This window comes from Rana temporaria, chromosome 4, assembly GCF_905171775.1.
Source record: "Rana temporaria chromosome 4, aRanTem1.1, whole genome shotgun sequence".
NCBI classification, from domain to species: Eukaryota; Metazoa; Chordata; class Amphibia; order Anura; family Ranidae; genus Rana; species Rana temporaria.
In genome coordinates this window covers 481,327,452-481,344,331 of record NC_053492.1, presented here as the reverse complement: position 1 = coordinate 481,344,331, position 16,880 = coordinate 481,327,452, and the positions used below count along the sequence as shown (strand labels likewise).

Genomic DNA, 16,880 nt, shown 5'->3' with positions numbered 1-16,880 from the left:
ATACAATCATTTGAAGATCTAAAAGAAAGCCCTTATTAATTTAGTATTTTTGATTAATATAGAGATCTCTCTCTCATACATTTACATTGTAACAAGTGTATGTGGATGATGATTGGTATTTTAATAAAATTTGGGTTTTTGCACCATTTTGTTATTTTAAGGAAAACATGAGGTGTCAATATACGCAGCTTTGACTGAGCTTTGTCTAGTGACAACTGGATGTTAAAAAGAAAGGTTGGTTAAAATAGTGTATTGATACATTGTGAATAAATGATGCAGTGTGATAGAGCCACAGTGGTGAATCAAAAAGTCACTTTTTCAGGCTTTGGGTTGACGAATGTATTTAATCGGGGGGGGGGGGGGAATATTGTGCTTTTATAAATGGATCCGTGTATTAGCACAGTGGAACTTCCTGTATGTTTGTCTACACTGAAGGATGAACTAAGGCTGCCTTGTGTTTGTTTAAACAGTCATAGTGTGACAAGAGCATATGTGGTTCAGTCGATCATACTGTACGATTGGTTCTGAAAAATAGTGTAATTCAATATAATTAAGTTTCTTTCAGAAATAAATAGCCAGATTCAGGTACGGCGGCGCATCTTTCAGGCGGCATAGCGTATCGTATTTACGCTACGCCGCTGTAAGTCAGAGAGGCAAGTGCTGTATTCACAAAGCACTTGCCTCCTAAGTTACGGCGGTGTAGCGTAAATGGGGCCGGCGTAAGCGCGCCTAATTCAAATGAGGATGAGGGGGCGTGTTTTATGTAAATGTATGGTGACCCGACGTGATTGACGTTTTTTACGAACGGCGCATGCGCCGTCCGTGCACATATCCCAGTGTGCATTGCTCCAAAGTACGCCGCAAGGACGCATTGGTTTCGACGTGAACGTAAATTACGTCCAGCCCCATTCACGGACGACTTACGCAAACGCCGTAAAAAATTTCAAATTTCGACGCGGGAGCGACGGCCATACTTAACATTGACTAGGCCAGCTATTTGTTCGACTAGCTTTACGCCGGAAAAAGCCGTACGCAAACGACGTAAAAAAAATGTGCCGGGCGCACGTACGTTTCTGAATCGGCGTATCTAGTCATTTACATATTCTACGCCAAACTCAATGGAAGTGCCACCTAGCGGCCAGCCTAAATATTGCACCCTAAGATACGACGGCGTAGGAGACTTACGCCGCTAGTATCTTAGCCTAATTTAAGCGTATCTGGTTTCCAGAATACGCCTAAATTTAGGACGGCGTAGATTCAGAGTTACGTCAGCGTATCTACTGATACGCCGGCGTAACGCTACCTAAATCTGGCTAAAAATATTTAGGAAAGCCCAATATAAATTAATGTTCTTTTGCACAATTAAAATGGTTATGAATGAAAGTGTAGTAAGAAGAAAAATACAGTAATCTGGTAAGATTGTTGCTTTACAAAATGTAATTTAGTAATGGGATGAAGAGGGTTCAAATAAGAATGTAGATTGGATTAATTATATTTACTATAACCAACAGAGGTTCGTTAAAGCGGTGGTTCACCCAAAAATCAAATTTCTGTCACTAGATCCAGCATACTGCTGACATCTGCAGTATGCTGGATTATTTTTTATTTTTTTTGTACTTATCATTTTAGCCGTATTTCTTCTCCTGCACGGAGCGGCGTATCCTTCCGGGTTTTACGGCGCCTGCGCAGTCAGCTCTACACGGCAGGCGCAGGCGCCGTAAGCAGCGGAGAATCACGCCTATTCCCCGACGGATTCCCCGCTCGGAGCCGGAGAAGAGATACGGTTACAACGATAAGTACAAAAAAAAAAATCCAGCATACTGCAGATGTCAGCAGTATGCTGGATCTAGTGACAAAAAATAGATTTTCGGGTGAACCTCCGCTTTAACTATAAACAGGGATGCACTCCAAGGTTTAGCTGAACAACTAGAGGCCACTTAACACATTTGTACTCAGGTATAGCGATTTTGTTTCTGCTTATATTGGTTATGATAATGTTTTGTTATATTAACCGTATCCTTCATTACCTGTTAAGAAAAACACATACCACATTCTCAAGTGAGGGAAAGAATAGTGTTTGAACGCCTCCTGAAGTTTCGTTGAAGGACTACGGATTAGCCCTGTCTGGACGCTATGCGAAACATAAAAGAGTTGCCAGTAGGGAGGCCAAACACAAGGACAAAGAGAGCATAGGGGCAGTACTGATAAAATAGTCATTTTAGGGGGGACTGTGATGGAGCTAAATAAAATGATTATTTTGTGTTATGCTACTTTTTACTAAAACTACTCAAATGTTGTTTTTCCTTTCTTATATTGTTTTATTTCTTGATAAATAGATGTATGTATGGGTATATACTACAATATTACTTTCCTTAACCACTTCTCTACTTTGGGTGTTTTTCAGATTTGGTGTTTACAAGACTAAAACAGTTTTTTTTGCTAGAAAATTACTTAAAACCCACAAACATTATATATATATTTTTTTTCTAATACCCTAGAGAATAAAATGGCGGTCATTGCAATACTTTTTGTCACACCATATTTGCGCAGCGGTCCTACAAGCGCACTTTTTTTGGAAAAAAATCACTTTTTTGAATTAAAAAATAAGACAGCAATAAATTTGGCCCAATTTTTTTATATATTGTGAAAGATAATGTTACGCCGAGTAAAATGGTACCCAACATGTCACGCTTACAAATTGCGCCCGCTCGTGGCATGGCGTCAAACTTTTACCCTTAAAAATCTCGATAGGCGACGTTTAAAAAATTCTATAGGTTGCATTTTTTGAGTTACAGAGTAGGCCTAGGGCTATAATTATTGCTCTCGCTCTAACGATCGCGGCGATACCTCACTTGTGTCGTTTGAACACCGTTTTCATATGCGGGCGCTACTCACGTATGCGTTCGCTTCTGCGCACGAGCTCGTCGGGACGGGGCACTTTAAATTTTTTTTTATTTTTTTTATTATTTTTTACACTGGAAAAAAAAAATGATCACTTTTATTCCTATTACAAGGAATGTAAACATCCCTTGTAATAGAAAAAAGCATGACAGGTCCTCTTAAATATGAGATCTGGGGTCAAAAAGACCTCAGATCTTATATTTAGACTAAAATGCAAAAAAAAAAAAAAAAAAATTGGAAAATGTCATTTTTTCAAATGACAAAAAAAAAAAAATGTTTCTTTAAGAGGCTGGGCGGGACTGACGTTTTGACATCACTTCCGCCCAGCAGAGCTATGGGGACGGGTGAAGGAGATTTTTCCTTCAGTCTCGTCCCCGCTCAGCTGCCGAATGGTCCCGATCGCCTCCGCCGCTACCGACGGCTCCGGTAAGCAGCGGAGGGCGCGGGAGAGCGGCGGGAGGGGGGGGGGGGCCCTCTCCCGCCGCCGATAACGGCGATCTCGCGGCGAATCCGCCGCGGAGACCGCCGTTATCGTTACCAGAACCACTGACAGTAAAGATAGATACCTCGGTTGTGGCAGCAGCTGCTGCCGTTACCGAGATATGTATCTTTAAAGTTAGGCCGTATATAGTCGTACAGCGGTCTGGAAGTGGTTAAATGAAGGGACCAGTATAGAGTTAATTAACCCTTCTGAGGTGATAAATGAAGACAGCTGTTACTTCTTACTCCAAACTCCTCCCTTTTACTCTTCACTCATTTTGGCCCCTTCTACTGCACTCCTAAACTCCCTCCTTCCGGCCCACTCCATCGACTGAAGAAAGATGGCCCCTGTGAGTCTGAAGTGTGCCACGATGCCAAGAATAAACGTCACAGGAAGAAACCCGAAAATGGACTGACCAATCAGTTGTGCTCACATGAATGATGTCATTTTGTCTATAAAGCTATGCCGGCAATAAAGGTTCCTCCTCTTTGACGTTGGACAGTGGAGGATGTAGACTAACTTCCCTCGTGTCTGCATGTTTCACTATTATGAACTTGGATCAGAGGCAGAATGGGTTATGCCCCGAAGTTGTGTCAGGGGTTATCAATCCTTATCAATACAGACTCAGGGGGAGCTGTACCATATACAGACACAGGGGGAGCTGTACCATATACAGACACAGGGGGGCTGTACCATATACAGACACAGGGGGAGCTGTACCATATACAGACACAAGAGGAGGGGGGCTGTACCATACACAGACACAGGGGGGCTGTACCATATACAGACACGGGGGGGGCTGTACCATATACAGACACAGGGGGGGCTGTACCATATACAGACACAGGGGGGGCTGTACCATATGCAGACACAGGGGGGGCTGTACCATATGCAGACACAGGGGGGCTGTACCATATACAGACACAGGGGGGGGCTGTACCATATACAGACACAGGGGGGCTGTACCATATATAGACACAGGGGGGCTGTACCATATACAAACACAGGGGGGTGCTGTACTATATGCAGACACAGGGGGGGGCTGTACCATATACAGACACAGGGGGGCTGTACCATATACAGACACGGGGTGCTGTACCATATGCAGACACGGGGGGGCTGTACCATATACAGACACAAGAGGAGGGGGGCTGTACCATATACAGACACAAGAGGAGGGGGGCTGTACCATATACAGACACGGGTAGGGGGGTTATATTATTGAAAGTGATGGGGGAGGGGCACTCACATGTAGTGCAGTGGGGGATGGGAGGTGTGACACGCCCCGGCAGAATCCTTGCTGTAAAGCGAGTAAAAACGGCTCCCGCTGAGCGAACATTTCCTCCAGGGCCCCCCGGTACGCCGCGTACATGGAGCAGAATTCAGGAACCGGATCCTCCTCCTTCCACCGCTCCTCCAGGAAGTGCCGCACCTGGAGCACAAACAACGTTACAGCCGGACCCAAACGTCAGCCACCCCAACCCCCACCTCCAGAGACACTTACCTGCTGCTCAACCACCCCCTGCCAGCACTCCGCCATCCCGACCATACTGCCCACCCCACAGCAGGAGGCGCTCACTGTCCCACTGGAGGAGCCGCCGTTCTCTCCACCTATAGGAAGACACATGGTTAGCAGGGTACATGTCTGCTGTGCAGGCTCCTCCTATTTTACATGAAAAACCCGCCCACCCCGCCAGACTTCATTTAAATAATTCCCGGGACAGACGGCCCATAATCTTCCACACGGCGGCTCCCGGGAGGGCCCATCTGTGGGGTGTGGCCGGGTCTCCAGGAGGAGATCAGAAGATGGTAGACAGTACTCACTGGTATTATTGGGGGGTTTCAGTCCGGTGGTGCCGGGGGGGGCGGTGTCCACTTGGACCAGGAGGCGGGTCAGTCTCCGCACTCGGGAATCGAAGGTGGACAATCCTGATTGGCTGTTCTCCAGGTAACGTGTGAGGAGCCAATGAAGAGGACTCGTTCCTCCAGGATCTGGAAAAGAGAAGTGTGCGTCACCATTCCCGGGGGGGCCAATCACAGGAGATTTCCCAGAATTCCCTGTACCTGAGGTGGTGATACTCTGCACCAGGGGGGAGATCAGAGCCTCCCGGCACATCCGGCCCACAGCCTGAGCGGCCTCATCATCGGGGAGGAAACGGTCGATGAACTCCTCCTCCTGGGACAACGTCTTCTCCAACCTAAACCAAACACCAACATGACCACCACATCCTTCCAGATCAAATCCTATTGGTGGAGAATTGAGGAGGTGTGGCTCACCTGCTGAAGAGCTGCAGTAGGTTCTCCTTGTTGTCACAGATCTCCTGCCCCCAGCTACGCCCCCTGCTGGTGTAGAACAAGAAGGCTCTTCTACAAAGCTGCTCCTTAAACACCGGCCAGAACGTTGGCTTTGGCCCCAAGATCTCCAGGCCCCGAACACGCGTGTCAATCCCGCCCTGCACAGGGGAAGCCAGACCTCAAAAAGGTGGACTCTTGGCGGCACACCTTCCTCTCCCACCTGTCACAGCCCATCCCCTTCTGCCCATTACACCCCACGTGCACTCCTCCCCACACTCCCCCCCCCACCACCACAACCCTTCCGCCCGTTACACCCCACATGCACTCCTCCCCACCCCACACTCCCCCCCACCACACCCCTTCCGCCTGTTACACCCCACGTGCACTCCTCCCCACCCCACAATTCCCCCCCAGTCACATCCCATATGCCCCCCACCGACCCCTCCTCACCCACCCGTCACACCCCTTCCGCCAGTTACACGCCACGTGCACTCCTCCCCACCCCACACTCTCCCCCCAGCCACATCCCATATGCCCCCCACCCACCCATCACACCCTCCTCCCCTACCTGTCACACCCCACATGCACTCCCCCCACAGCCACATCCCATATGCCCCCCACCGACCCGTCACACCCTCCTCCCCCACCCGTTACACCCCTTCTGTGTTGATATGTAAGATAATGTGTATTGTAGTTAGGGAGTCACATTGGCTGCTTTAAGGGATTAGTTAATTAGCTCATGTTAATGGATGTTTCTGGTTACAGGTGTATTGTTAGAGTAATATGAGCAGGAGGGGGGAACCTCCTCTTCTACTGTATACAAGACTTGTATTCTGGGTCTAATAAACAGTCCATGTTCAGCAATCACACGAGTCTTGTCTTGTTTTGTTGTTATCAGCGGTTGGAATATCTGATATCTATATTCAGACTAGAGGAAGCAGAATATAACGAAAGCGCTCTAGAGGAGGGCAGGACGTTTCGTTACACCCCTCACATCCTCCTCCCCCATCATTTACACCACAAATGCGCCCCCCCCACCCTTTAAACACCCCCCCCACCCATCACACCCCCTCCTCTTCCTCCCAGTCACACCCCACGTGCACTCTTCCCCACCCATCACACCCTTTACCTGCTGACACCGCTTGATCTTGATCTGAATGATAGGCCAGAAACGAGTGACACCATCCAGTAGCAGAATACGCCCGGCTGTGCTGGCGATGGTCACCTGGTTACAGATAAGGAAGCCGTGATTACCCCAGACACCCCCAAACCCTCCCCCCCATCTTACCACACCTGGTAAGATATATTTAAGATTGAAGCATGCCCTCCTGACCCCAAATTACAAGCCCATCTGACCCTCAGGTCCTGAGACTTCCTGACCCCACCTTTACACATCATTGCTGACACCTTGTCTTTTGCCCTGTTCTCTGCCCTACTGACCTCTGTACACCGCCCTACTGACCTCTGTACACTGCCCTACATCCTACTGACCTCCGTACACTGCCCTACATCCTACTGACCTCCGTACACTGCCCTACATCCTACTGACCTCCGTACACTGCCCTACATCCTATCTTACCGACCTCTAAGGGCTTGCTAGTTAAAGTAGAGTTCCACCCAGAAATGGAACTTCTGTGGATCGGATTTCTCCCTTTCAGGGAGGAGATATCTGTAAAATCCAGGTATTTGCTCCCACTGCCGGGCATAGATCGCCATGTTGTCATGGTAGATATTTCACCTCCCATAGGTTGTTTTCCCCCGGTTTAAGGTCTTTCTCCTTCAGAGGGGGGAATGTGTCACTTACCGCGTTCAGCTCTGTATTCACGTGTGATTGGTTCTCCCCTCCCATCACTACCACTCGGGACGGCATATAACTGGAATCTTCACTGGACACAACCATCGCCAGCTGCCTGCAGGGGGCGCCAACACACTCAGCATTCCTGGATACACAACGATCTACACAAAGCACCAGACCACTGCCCCTCCCCTCGTTCACCGGAGCACTACCCCTCACCCCTCCCACTCACTGAATCACTGCCCCTCACCCCCGCCCCTTCCCCCGCTCACTGGACACAACCATCACCAGCTGCCTGCAGGGGGCGCCAACACACTCAGCATTCCCGGATACACAACGACCTACACAAAGTACCAGATCACCGCCCCTCCCCCCGCTCACTGGAGCACTGCCTCTCCCCCCGCTCACCGAATCACTGCCCCTCACCCCCGCCCCTCCCCCCGCTCACCGGATCACTGCCCCTCACCCCGCTCACCTTCCCTCGGCCCTCCCCCCGCTCACCGGATCACCGCCCCTCGCTGCATGTGGATGGTGATGGAATGGGACCCAAGGCTTCCACTCGACTCCCAATAAGATTTGGGGTTTCCATCGGTCAGTCGGCTCACACGATGAGGATTGGAGGAGACGTCCATCTTCTCCCAACATTTCTCCTCCTTCTGCTCCGCCTTGGTGGATGCTGATAGGAAGTACAGCAGGAGGGGGGAGGGGTCAGTGATCGGTCACATAACTAACATGGACAGTCAGCTCAGGACTCCCCTCCCCCTCCTAATTAGAACTGTGCTGCCCCGACACCCCACCAATTATTCCTCCTGGAAGATTCACAGCACATCATATAATATACAGCACAGTATGTGACAAAAGTAAGTACACCCCCTCAGTCACATTTGTGTAAATCTTTTCATGTGACAACACTGAAGAAATTACCCTTTTTCTCAGATCCTCAGAGAGTTCTTTCCCATGAGGGGCCATGTTGTCCTTCCAGTGACCAGTATGAGAGAGTGAGAGCGATAACACCAAATTTATCACACCTGAGACCTTGTAACACTAACCAGTCACATGACACCGGGGGAGGGAAAATGGGGCCCAATTTGGAGATTTTCACTTAGGGGTGTCCTGACTTTTGTTGCCAGTGGTTTAGACATTAATGGCTGAGTGTTGAGCTATTTGTTATACAAGCTGTACACTCACTACACAACCCCTCCCCCCCATGTACACCCCTCCCCCCTGTAGACTCACTACCCAACCCCTCCCCCCCATGTACACTCACTACCCAACCCCTCCCTCCCCCCCATGTACACCCCTCCCCCCTGTACACTCACTACACAACCCCTCCCCCCCCATGTACACCCCTCCCCCCTGTACACTCACTACCCAACCCCTCCCCCCCCATGTACACCCCTCCCCCCTGTACACTCACTACCCAACCCCTCCCTCCCCCCCATGTACACCCCTCCCCCCTGTACACTCACTACACAAATATTGCAAATATTGTAATTCGACTGCGGCGGCCGGGCGTACGTTCGTGAATCGGCGTAAAAGCTCATTTACATAATCTACGCCGGCCGCAATGCAAGCGCCACCTAGCGGCCATCCAAAAAATTGCAAGCTAAGATAGAACGGCGCAAGCCGGCCTATCTTAGCTATGTTTAAGTGTATCTCTGTTTGAGCATACACTTAAACAAACGCCGGCGTAGATTCAGAGTTGGGTCGGCTTATCTACTGATACTCTACTGATAAGCCGGCCTAACTCTTTGTGAATCTACCTAGCAGTATAGAGTGGGAATTTCTATGGGCCTGCTTAAAACAATTTGGAATAGGATGAAGATTTATAAAGTGGATAAAATTGCTATATAAAGAGTCCAGCTGAATGGATGTGTGTCCTCACCATTCCCCACTCCTCTCTGCAATGGCGGAAGATAGGGTTGTCCCGATACCGATACCAGTATCGGGACCGATACCGAGTACTTGCGCTAGTACTCCCGATACCAAAATAGAATACTTTTTTTTGTTTTTTGTGACATCGAGCGGTGCATAGAGGCAGGGCCGGATTAACTGTGGGGCTGATGGAGCTGCAGCTCCAGGCCCCCATCATAATATAGGCCCAAACTTAATTCTCTCACCAGGGCCCGGCAGCCGGCCGACGACCGCTATATAATAAATCCACACGTCCAGGCAGCTGCAGCCTGCATTATGATATAGGCCCAATTGACGCAGTGAACAACATTTAATCACGGGCCGTGGGCCGCTGCTATGATTCACAGCAGAGCCGCGGCTATCCACAACAACACAGCCTCTTGTAGCACGGGCGGTGCCAGTGCGCCGAGGCTGAGCGTGCTCCTCCCCTTCAGTACTGTACTGAACACAGACACTGACTATAGGCGGAGCGCTGGGGAAGTCACTGTCATACAGATGAGATAATGTTTAATTGTGCAGAAGAAGTGTGGGTACAGTACTGGCTGCAACGAACCTGAAGTGGTTAACTTTTTTTTTTGGGGGGGGGTGCTATATCAGTGCAGGGAGGCAGCTTATTAGTGCATCTCATGAGTGCCACCCAATCAATGCCAGTGCCATCCATTTATGAGTGCCATCCAATCAATGCCAGTGCCACCTATCAGTGCCATTGGATTTCACTGATAGGTGGCACTGGCATTGATTGAATGGCACTCATAAATGGGTGGCACTGGCATTGATTGGGTGGCACTGATGAGATGCACTAATAAGCTGCCTCCCTGCACTGATGCACTAATGGGCACTGATCTGCACTGATAGGTGGCACTGGCTAGCTGCACTTTTGGGCACTGGCACCGATGAGCTGCACTGATAGGTGGCACTGGCAGTGATCACTCCTTCAATGATATGTAGTTTTCCAGTACCGTATGCTAAAAAACAGCCCCACACCATGATGCACCAGTTCTTCATAATTCTAAAGAAAATTTCCTTGGTCTGTATTGTGGTTTGAAAACGGTCACATGACATTTAAAAAAAGTATCGGTATTCGGTATCGGCGACCACCTGGAAAAAAGTATCGGTACTTGTACTCGGTCCTAAAAAAGTGGTATCGGGACAACCCTAGCGGAAGATATTGGAGGATTTCGGAGAGATGGGGGTGGAGGAACAAATAGCGCTCTTTTCGCCGATGATGCTTTATTATTTTTAGGTGATACATATATGTAATGGAATGACCCGGGACACCCAGAGACTTTTGGAGGATGGGGGGTACTCCTGTGCCAGCGTCACTAATGACTCTTGGGTCTGAGTCCATCCTGTGTCCCTTTTGGGCATAGGATGACTGAGAAATGATAATTATAAATGACATGAGAGGGGACATCACTGATCTGTAACGGGAGGGCAGTGGGACCCAGAAGCTCCCCCAAAATATGAGCCAGGAAATAAGGGACACATGTTGGATCGCTTTAACCACTTAAGGACCGCCTAACGCCGATATACGGCAGCAGAATGGCACCGCTGGTCACAATCACGTACCTGTATGTGATTGTATAAAGCCCAGCGGTGGGTCGCGACCCGGTCCGGAGCTCCATGGCCTGCGGGACTCGGACCCGATGGCCGCTGGAGTCCCGCGATCGCTCCCCAGAGCTGAAGAACGGGGAGAGGTGAGTGTAAACACGGCTTCCCCGTTCTTCACTGTGGTGTCGTCATTGATTGTGTGTTCCCTTTTATAGGGAACCACAATCGATGACATCACACCTACAGCCCCGCCCCCCTACAGTTGTAAACACACATGAGGTCACATTTAACCCCTTCAGCGCCCCCTAGTGGTTAACTCCCCAAACTGCAACTGTCATTTTCACAGTAATCAGTGCATTTTTTGCTGTGAAAATGACAATGGTCCCAAAAATATGTCAAAATTGTCCGAAGTGATCGCCATAATGTCGCAGTCACGAAAAAAATCGCTGATCGCCGCCATTAGTAGTAAAAAAAAAAAAAAAATTATAAAAATGCAATAAAACTATCCCCTATTTTGTAAACACTATGGGCCATATTCTTAAACAAGTTACGTAGTCCGTTTCCTATGTTTAAGTGTATTCTCAAACTGAGATACACTTAAACATGCCTAAGATACGACGGCTTGCGCCGTTGTATCTTAGGCTGCAATATTTACGCTGGCCGCTAGGTGGCGTTTCCTTTGCGGTCAGCGTAGAATATGCAAATGACTAGTCACGCCGATTCTCTAACGTACGCTTGCCCGCCGTAGTGTTTTAACGTCATTTCCGTAAGCGATACGCGGCGTAAAGATAAAGATGCCCCCTAGGTGGCGTACTCAATGTTAAAGCGGGGGTTCACCCTTAGAGGGCACTTTTTCCCCTTAGATTCCTGCTCGTTTTGTCTAGGGGAATCGGCTAGTTGTTTTAAAATATGTGCAGTACTTACCCGTTTACGAGATGCATCCTCTCCGTCGCTTCCGGGTATGGGCTTCGGGAATAGGCGTTCCTTCTTGATTGACAGTCTTCCGAGAGGCTTCCGACGGTCGCATCCATCGCGTCACGATTTTCCGAAAGAAGCCGAACGTCGGTGCGCAGGCGCAGTATAGAGCCGCACCGACGTTCGGCTTCTTTCGGCTACAAGTGACGCGATGGATGCGACCGTCGGAAGCCTCTCGGAAGACTGTCAATCAAGAAGGAACGCCCGCTCCCGAAGACCCATACCCGGAAGCGACGGAAGAAGATGCAGCTCGAAAACGGGTAAGTACGGATCATATTTCAATACAAATAGCCGATTCCCCTAGAGAAAACGAGCAGGAAGCTAAGGGGAGAATTTTTTTTTATACATGGGTGAACTCCCGCTTTAAGTATGGCCGTCGATTCCGCGTCGAAATTTCAAAATTTAACGTCGTTTGCGTAAGTCGTCCGTGAATGTCGCTGGACGCCATTTACGTTACAGTCAAAACAAATGACGTCCGTGAGACGTCATTTAGCGCAATGCACGTCGGGTAATTTACCCGACGGAGCATGCGAATTACGATCGGCGCGGGAGCGCGCCTAATTTAAATGATCCACGCCCCCTGCCAGGATCATTTGAATTAGGATGGCTTGCGCGGGTGGACTTTACGCGACGCCGCCGCAAGTTTACAGGTAAGTGGTTTGAGAATCAGGACCTTGCCACTTAAACTTGCGGCGGAGTAACGTAAAGTACATACGTTCCGCCGCTTTAGATGTATAAGAATATGGCCCCATAAATTTTGCGCAAACCAACCGATAAGCGCTTATTGCAGGTTTTTTTTACCAGTAATATGTAGAAGAATACGTATCGGCCTAAACTGAGGAAAAACATTTTTTTATATCTGTTTGGGGGATATTTATTATAGCAAAAAGTAAAAAATATTGCATTTTTTTCTAAATTGTCGCTCTATTTTTGTTTATAGCGCAAAAAATAAAAACCGCAGAGGTGATCAAATACCACCAAAATAAAGCTCTATTTGTGGGGAAAAAGGACGCCAATTTTGTTTGGGAGCCACGTCGCACGACCGCGCAATTGTCAGTTAAAGCGACGCAGTGCTGAATCGCGAAAAGGGGCAAGGTCCTTTACCTGCATTTTGGTCCGGGTCTTAAGTGGTTAACCTAGGTCTGTAATCCACAATGGCCCAGATTCAAGAAGCACTTGCGCCCGTGTAACCATAAGTTACACGGCGCAATTGCTTACTTGCTCCGGTGTAACGAGTGCTCCTCATTCAGGAACCTCGTTACACCGACTGCAGCCTAAAATCTGCGCGGCATAAGGCTCTTATGCCTCGCAGATTTTAGGCTGCATTCTTGTGCTTGCCGCTAGGGGGCGCTCCCATTGTGATCAGCGTGTAGTATGCAAATTGCATACTACCAACTGATTCACAAACTTGCGCGGCCCCCGTGCAAGCCAGGTACGGAGTTTCCGTATGGCAACTTTAGCGCAAGGCTGCCCTTTCTAATAGCAGGGGCAGCCAATGCTAAAGTATAGCCGGCCTTCCCGCGCCGTGAAATTCATTCACGGCGTTTGCGTAAGTGCTTCGTGAATGGCGCTGGACGCCATTCACGTTCACTTTGAAGCAAATGACGTCCTTGCGACGTCATTTGCCGCAATGCACGTCGGGAAAGTTTCCCGACGGAGCATGCGCTGTACGCTCGGCGCGGGAGCGCGCCTAATTTAAATGATTCCCGCCCCCGGCGGGATCATTTAACTTGCGCGCGCTTACGCTGGGCAAATTTGCCGGCGCGCCCTCGCAGTTCACGGAGCTACTGCTCCGTGAATCGAGGGCAGCGCAAAATATTTGCGGGGGCGCAGGGCAAAATCGTTGCCCTGCTCCCCCGCAAATATCGCGCAAGCTATGCTGAATCTGGGCCAATATATTTAAGAATGTCTGCAAGAACTAATTACAGGTTGTTGATTCTGAACCCAACAGGTCAATAGAAGAGTGACTCATTCAATGTGGGAACACAGACTGTGAGGTGTTAATGTCGTCTGCTACTGTGATGTAAATGAACCTTAGTCTGGCTCTCAAGAACCTTTCATTGTGTTATGCTAATTGACACTGTATTGTGTGAATGTTCTATTGATGATAGATGTGTGTTGTGAGTTAGCACAATCTAAAGGTCAGATGTCTGACTTATGTCTACTAAAGGAATGTGTATTGTGTAGCAGGTGAGAGAAGCCGGAGTCATGATGTCTGACTTATAAGCTGTAGTTAATTAGCTCATGTTAATTATGTCAGACCTGGTGCCAGAAAGTGTGACTAAAAGATGTGTATTGGAGACTCGTTAGTAACCATTGTATGATGTTGTGGGTGGAGTGTGTCATTGTCCATCCGATTACTGCAAGTATTCTTTTTGGTGTATATAAGAGCCCGCCTTCTCAATAAACATTCTCTATTTGTTTGAACCTCAAACAGAGCGGTGTCTCGTTATTGGGGTTCGTCTGCCGGATTGTGGAGCGTCGATAAGCTGTCTTGGGTTCGGAATGGAATATCGTAAACGGCGGTAACCCCTGACCCATTTGGGGTTCCTTTACATCTATTTCATTATCGCAGCAACTGACACAGCTCTTTATAATACATAGATCAGGGATCCTCAAACTACCGCCCTCCAGCTGTTGCGGAACTACAAATCCCATGAGGCATTGTAACACACTGACATTCACAGACATGACTAGGCATGATGGGAATTGTAGTCCCTGAACAACTGGAGGGCCGTAGTTTGAAGACCCATGACATAGAGTATATTATACTCCACACAAATGATATGCCTGGGGAGAGTATACATCGCCCCTCTGTCCGTATCCAATGGAACTCTCATCCATATGCTTTGGCCCAACAGAAATACCACGCGCCGGACAGAAATACCACGCGCCGGACAGAAATACCACGCGCCGGACAGAAATACCACGCCCGACAGAAATACCACGCCCGACAGAAATACCACGCGCCGGACAGAAATACCACGCGCCGGACAGAAATACCACGCGCCGGACAGAAATACCACGTGCCGGACAGAAATAGACGGAGTTCTTCCTGTAGAGATGAAGTGGACTAGATCCCTTTATTCAGCTCATAAGCTTTGTAACGGAATGACCCGGGACACCCAGAGACTTTTGAAGGATGTGGGGTACTCCTGTGCCAGCGTCACTAATGACTCTTGGGTCTAGGGTCACCCTGTGCCCCTTTTGGGCATAGGGTGACTGGGAAATGATAATTCATATTGCAGGATATCTTGAGATATTACAAGTTGTTATTCTGACCCCACCAGGTCAGTGGAGTGTTTTCATTCAATGGGAGGACACATGCTTTTGAGATGTTAATTGTGTCTGCTCCTAGACATTCCATTGTGCTAATTCAGTCCGTAAAGGTCAGATGTCTCCTTTCAGGGGTAGGGAATTAGCATGTCAATTATGTTTAGTAAAGGAATGTGACTTGTCAAGCTGTAGTAATTAGCTCCTGTAATTGCGGAGACAGGACGTCTGGGGGGATGACTAATGATTAGCTCAACTGAATGTCATTGTCTAAAAGAATGTGATTGAAGCCCCATTGTGTGATGTGTGGGTGGAGAGTTATTTGTCCCTGTGATTAACTGAAATATGCTTGTACTGTATATAAGAAAGCTAAGTTACCATTAAAGTTCATTCATTTGACTCAGAACACAGAGCGTATGTCTCTCTGAGGGAATTCTTATGGATCGGGTCTGCTGGATGGTTGGAGTGTCAGAAGTTGTCGTGGGTTGATGGAATGGGAATATCGTGAACGGTGCTAACCCCTGACCGTTACAAGCTTATTTTACAAAAATGGATCGAAATAATGCCACCAACCCACAAACAATGGTGTAATAAGTTAAACTTTATATTAAAAAGAGAAAATGAGCTTATAAAGATAGAGGAGTCCACCATAAATTTAACTAAATATCGTCTTATTGGCTTGACGCCAGCAACCTGTTTTTTGATGGTTTGGGTAGAGGACTGGGAGAGGAGAGGAGGGGGAGAGGGTGAGAGGAGAGGACTGGGAGAGAGAAAGAGGGGGGGAGAGAGAGGGGGGGGAAAGGAGAGAGAGGGGGGGAGAGGGGGGGGAGAGGGGGAGAGGAGGGGGGGGGAGAGGAGGAGAGGAGGGGGGGGGGAGAGGGGGATGGGGATGAGGAGATAGATTTGTAAGGAACAAGAAGCAGAGATGGAAATGGAATTATAAATAGAGGTGGATGTTTATTGTTGTATTAGACGCTTTTCTCCCTTGTAGAATGGATATCTGATATAGTGTTGGAATGTACTAATGCTTAAGCATTAGTACTATAGAATGTAAAAGAGAAGTTTCATATTATTAGAAGTTTTGTTTTGTCTATTATAGTGTGGGGATTGAACCAATTTTTAAGTATTTGTACGATAGAAATGTAAACGAAAAGCTCTTTATTATTAAAGCGGGAGTTCACCCAATTATATATTTTTTTCCTTTTCCCCTTAGCTTCCTGCTCGTTGTGTCTAGGGGAATCGGCTATTTGTATTAAAATATGATCCGTACTTACCCGTTTTCGAGCTGCATCTTCTTCCGTCGCTTCCGGGTATGGGTCTTTGGGAGCGGGCGTTCCTTCTTGATTGACAGTCTTCCGAGAGGCTTCCGACGGTCGCATCCATCGCGTCACTCGTAGCCGAAAGAAGCCGAACGTCGGTGCGGCTCTATACTGCGCCTGCGCACCGACGTTCGGCTTCTTTCGGAAAATCGTGACGCGATGGATGCGACCGTCGGAAGCCTCTCGGAAGACTGTCAATCAAAATAGGAACGCCCATTCCCGAAGCCCATACCCGGAAGCGACGGAGAGGATGCATCTCGTAAACGGGTAAGTACTGCACATATTTTACAACAACTAGCCGATTCCCCTAGAGAAAACGAGCAGGAAGCTAAGGCTAAAAAGTGTGCGCTATGGGTGAACCCCCGCTTTAAAGCTT

At 48.5% G+C, this 16,880-nt stretch overlaps 1 protein-coding gene across 1 annotated transcript in view; it reads right to left on the bottom strand.

The window, feature by feature from the left end:
- LOC120935802 (cullin-9-like) overlaps positions 1–16,880 on the bottom strand; it is an 82,487-nt gene that overhangs the window by 42,449 nt on the left and 23,158 nt on the right. The window contains exons 13-20 of the mRNA XM_040347864.1: positions 7,974–8,148; positions 7,482–7,587; positions 6,807–6,902; positions 5,660–5,835; positions 5,447–5,580; positions 5,207–5,374; positions 4,887–4,993; positions 4,632–4,814 (exon numbers count right to left, since the gene is read on the bottom strand). Of these exons, the coding sequence (XP_040203798.1) occupies positions 4,632–4,814; positions 4,887–4,993; positions 5,207–5,374; positions 5,447–5,580; positions 5,660–5,835; positions 6,807–6,902; positions 7,482–7,587; positions 7,974–8,148 (1,145 nt within the window). The remainder of the gene's footprint in view (positions 1–4,631; positions 4,815–4,886; positions 4,994–5,206; positions 5,375–5,446; positions 5,581–5,659; positions 5,836–6,806; positions 6,903–7,481; positions 7,588–7,973; positions 8,149–16,880) is intronic.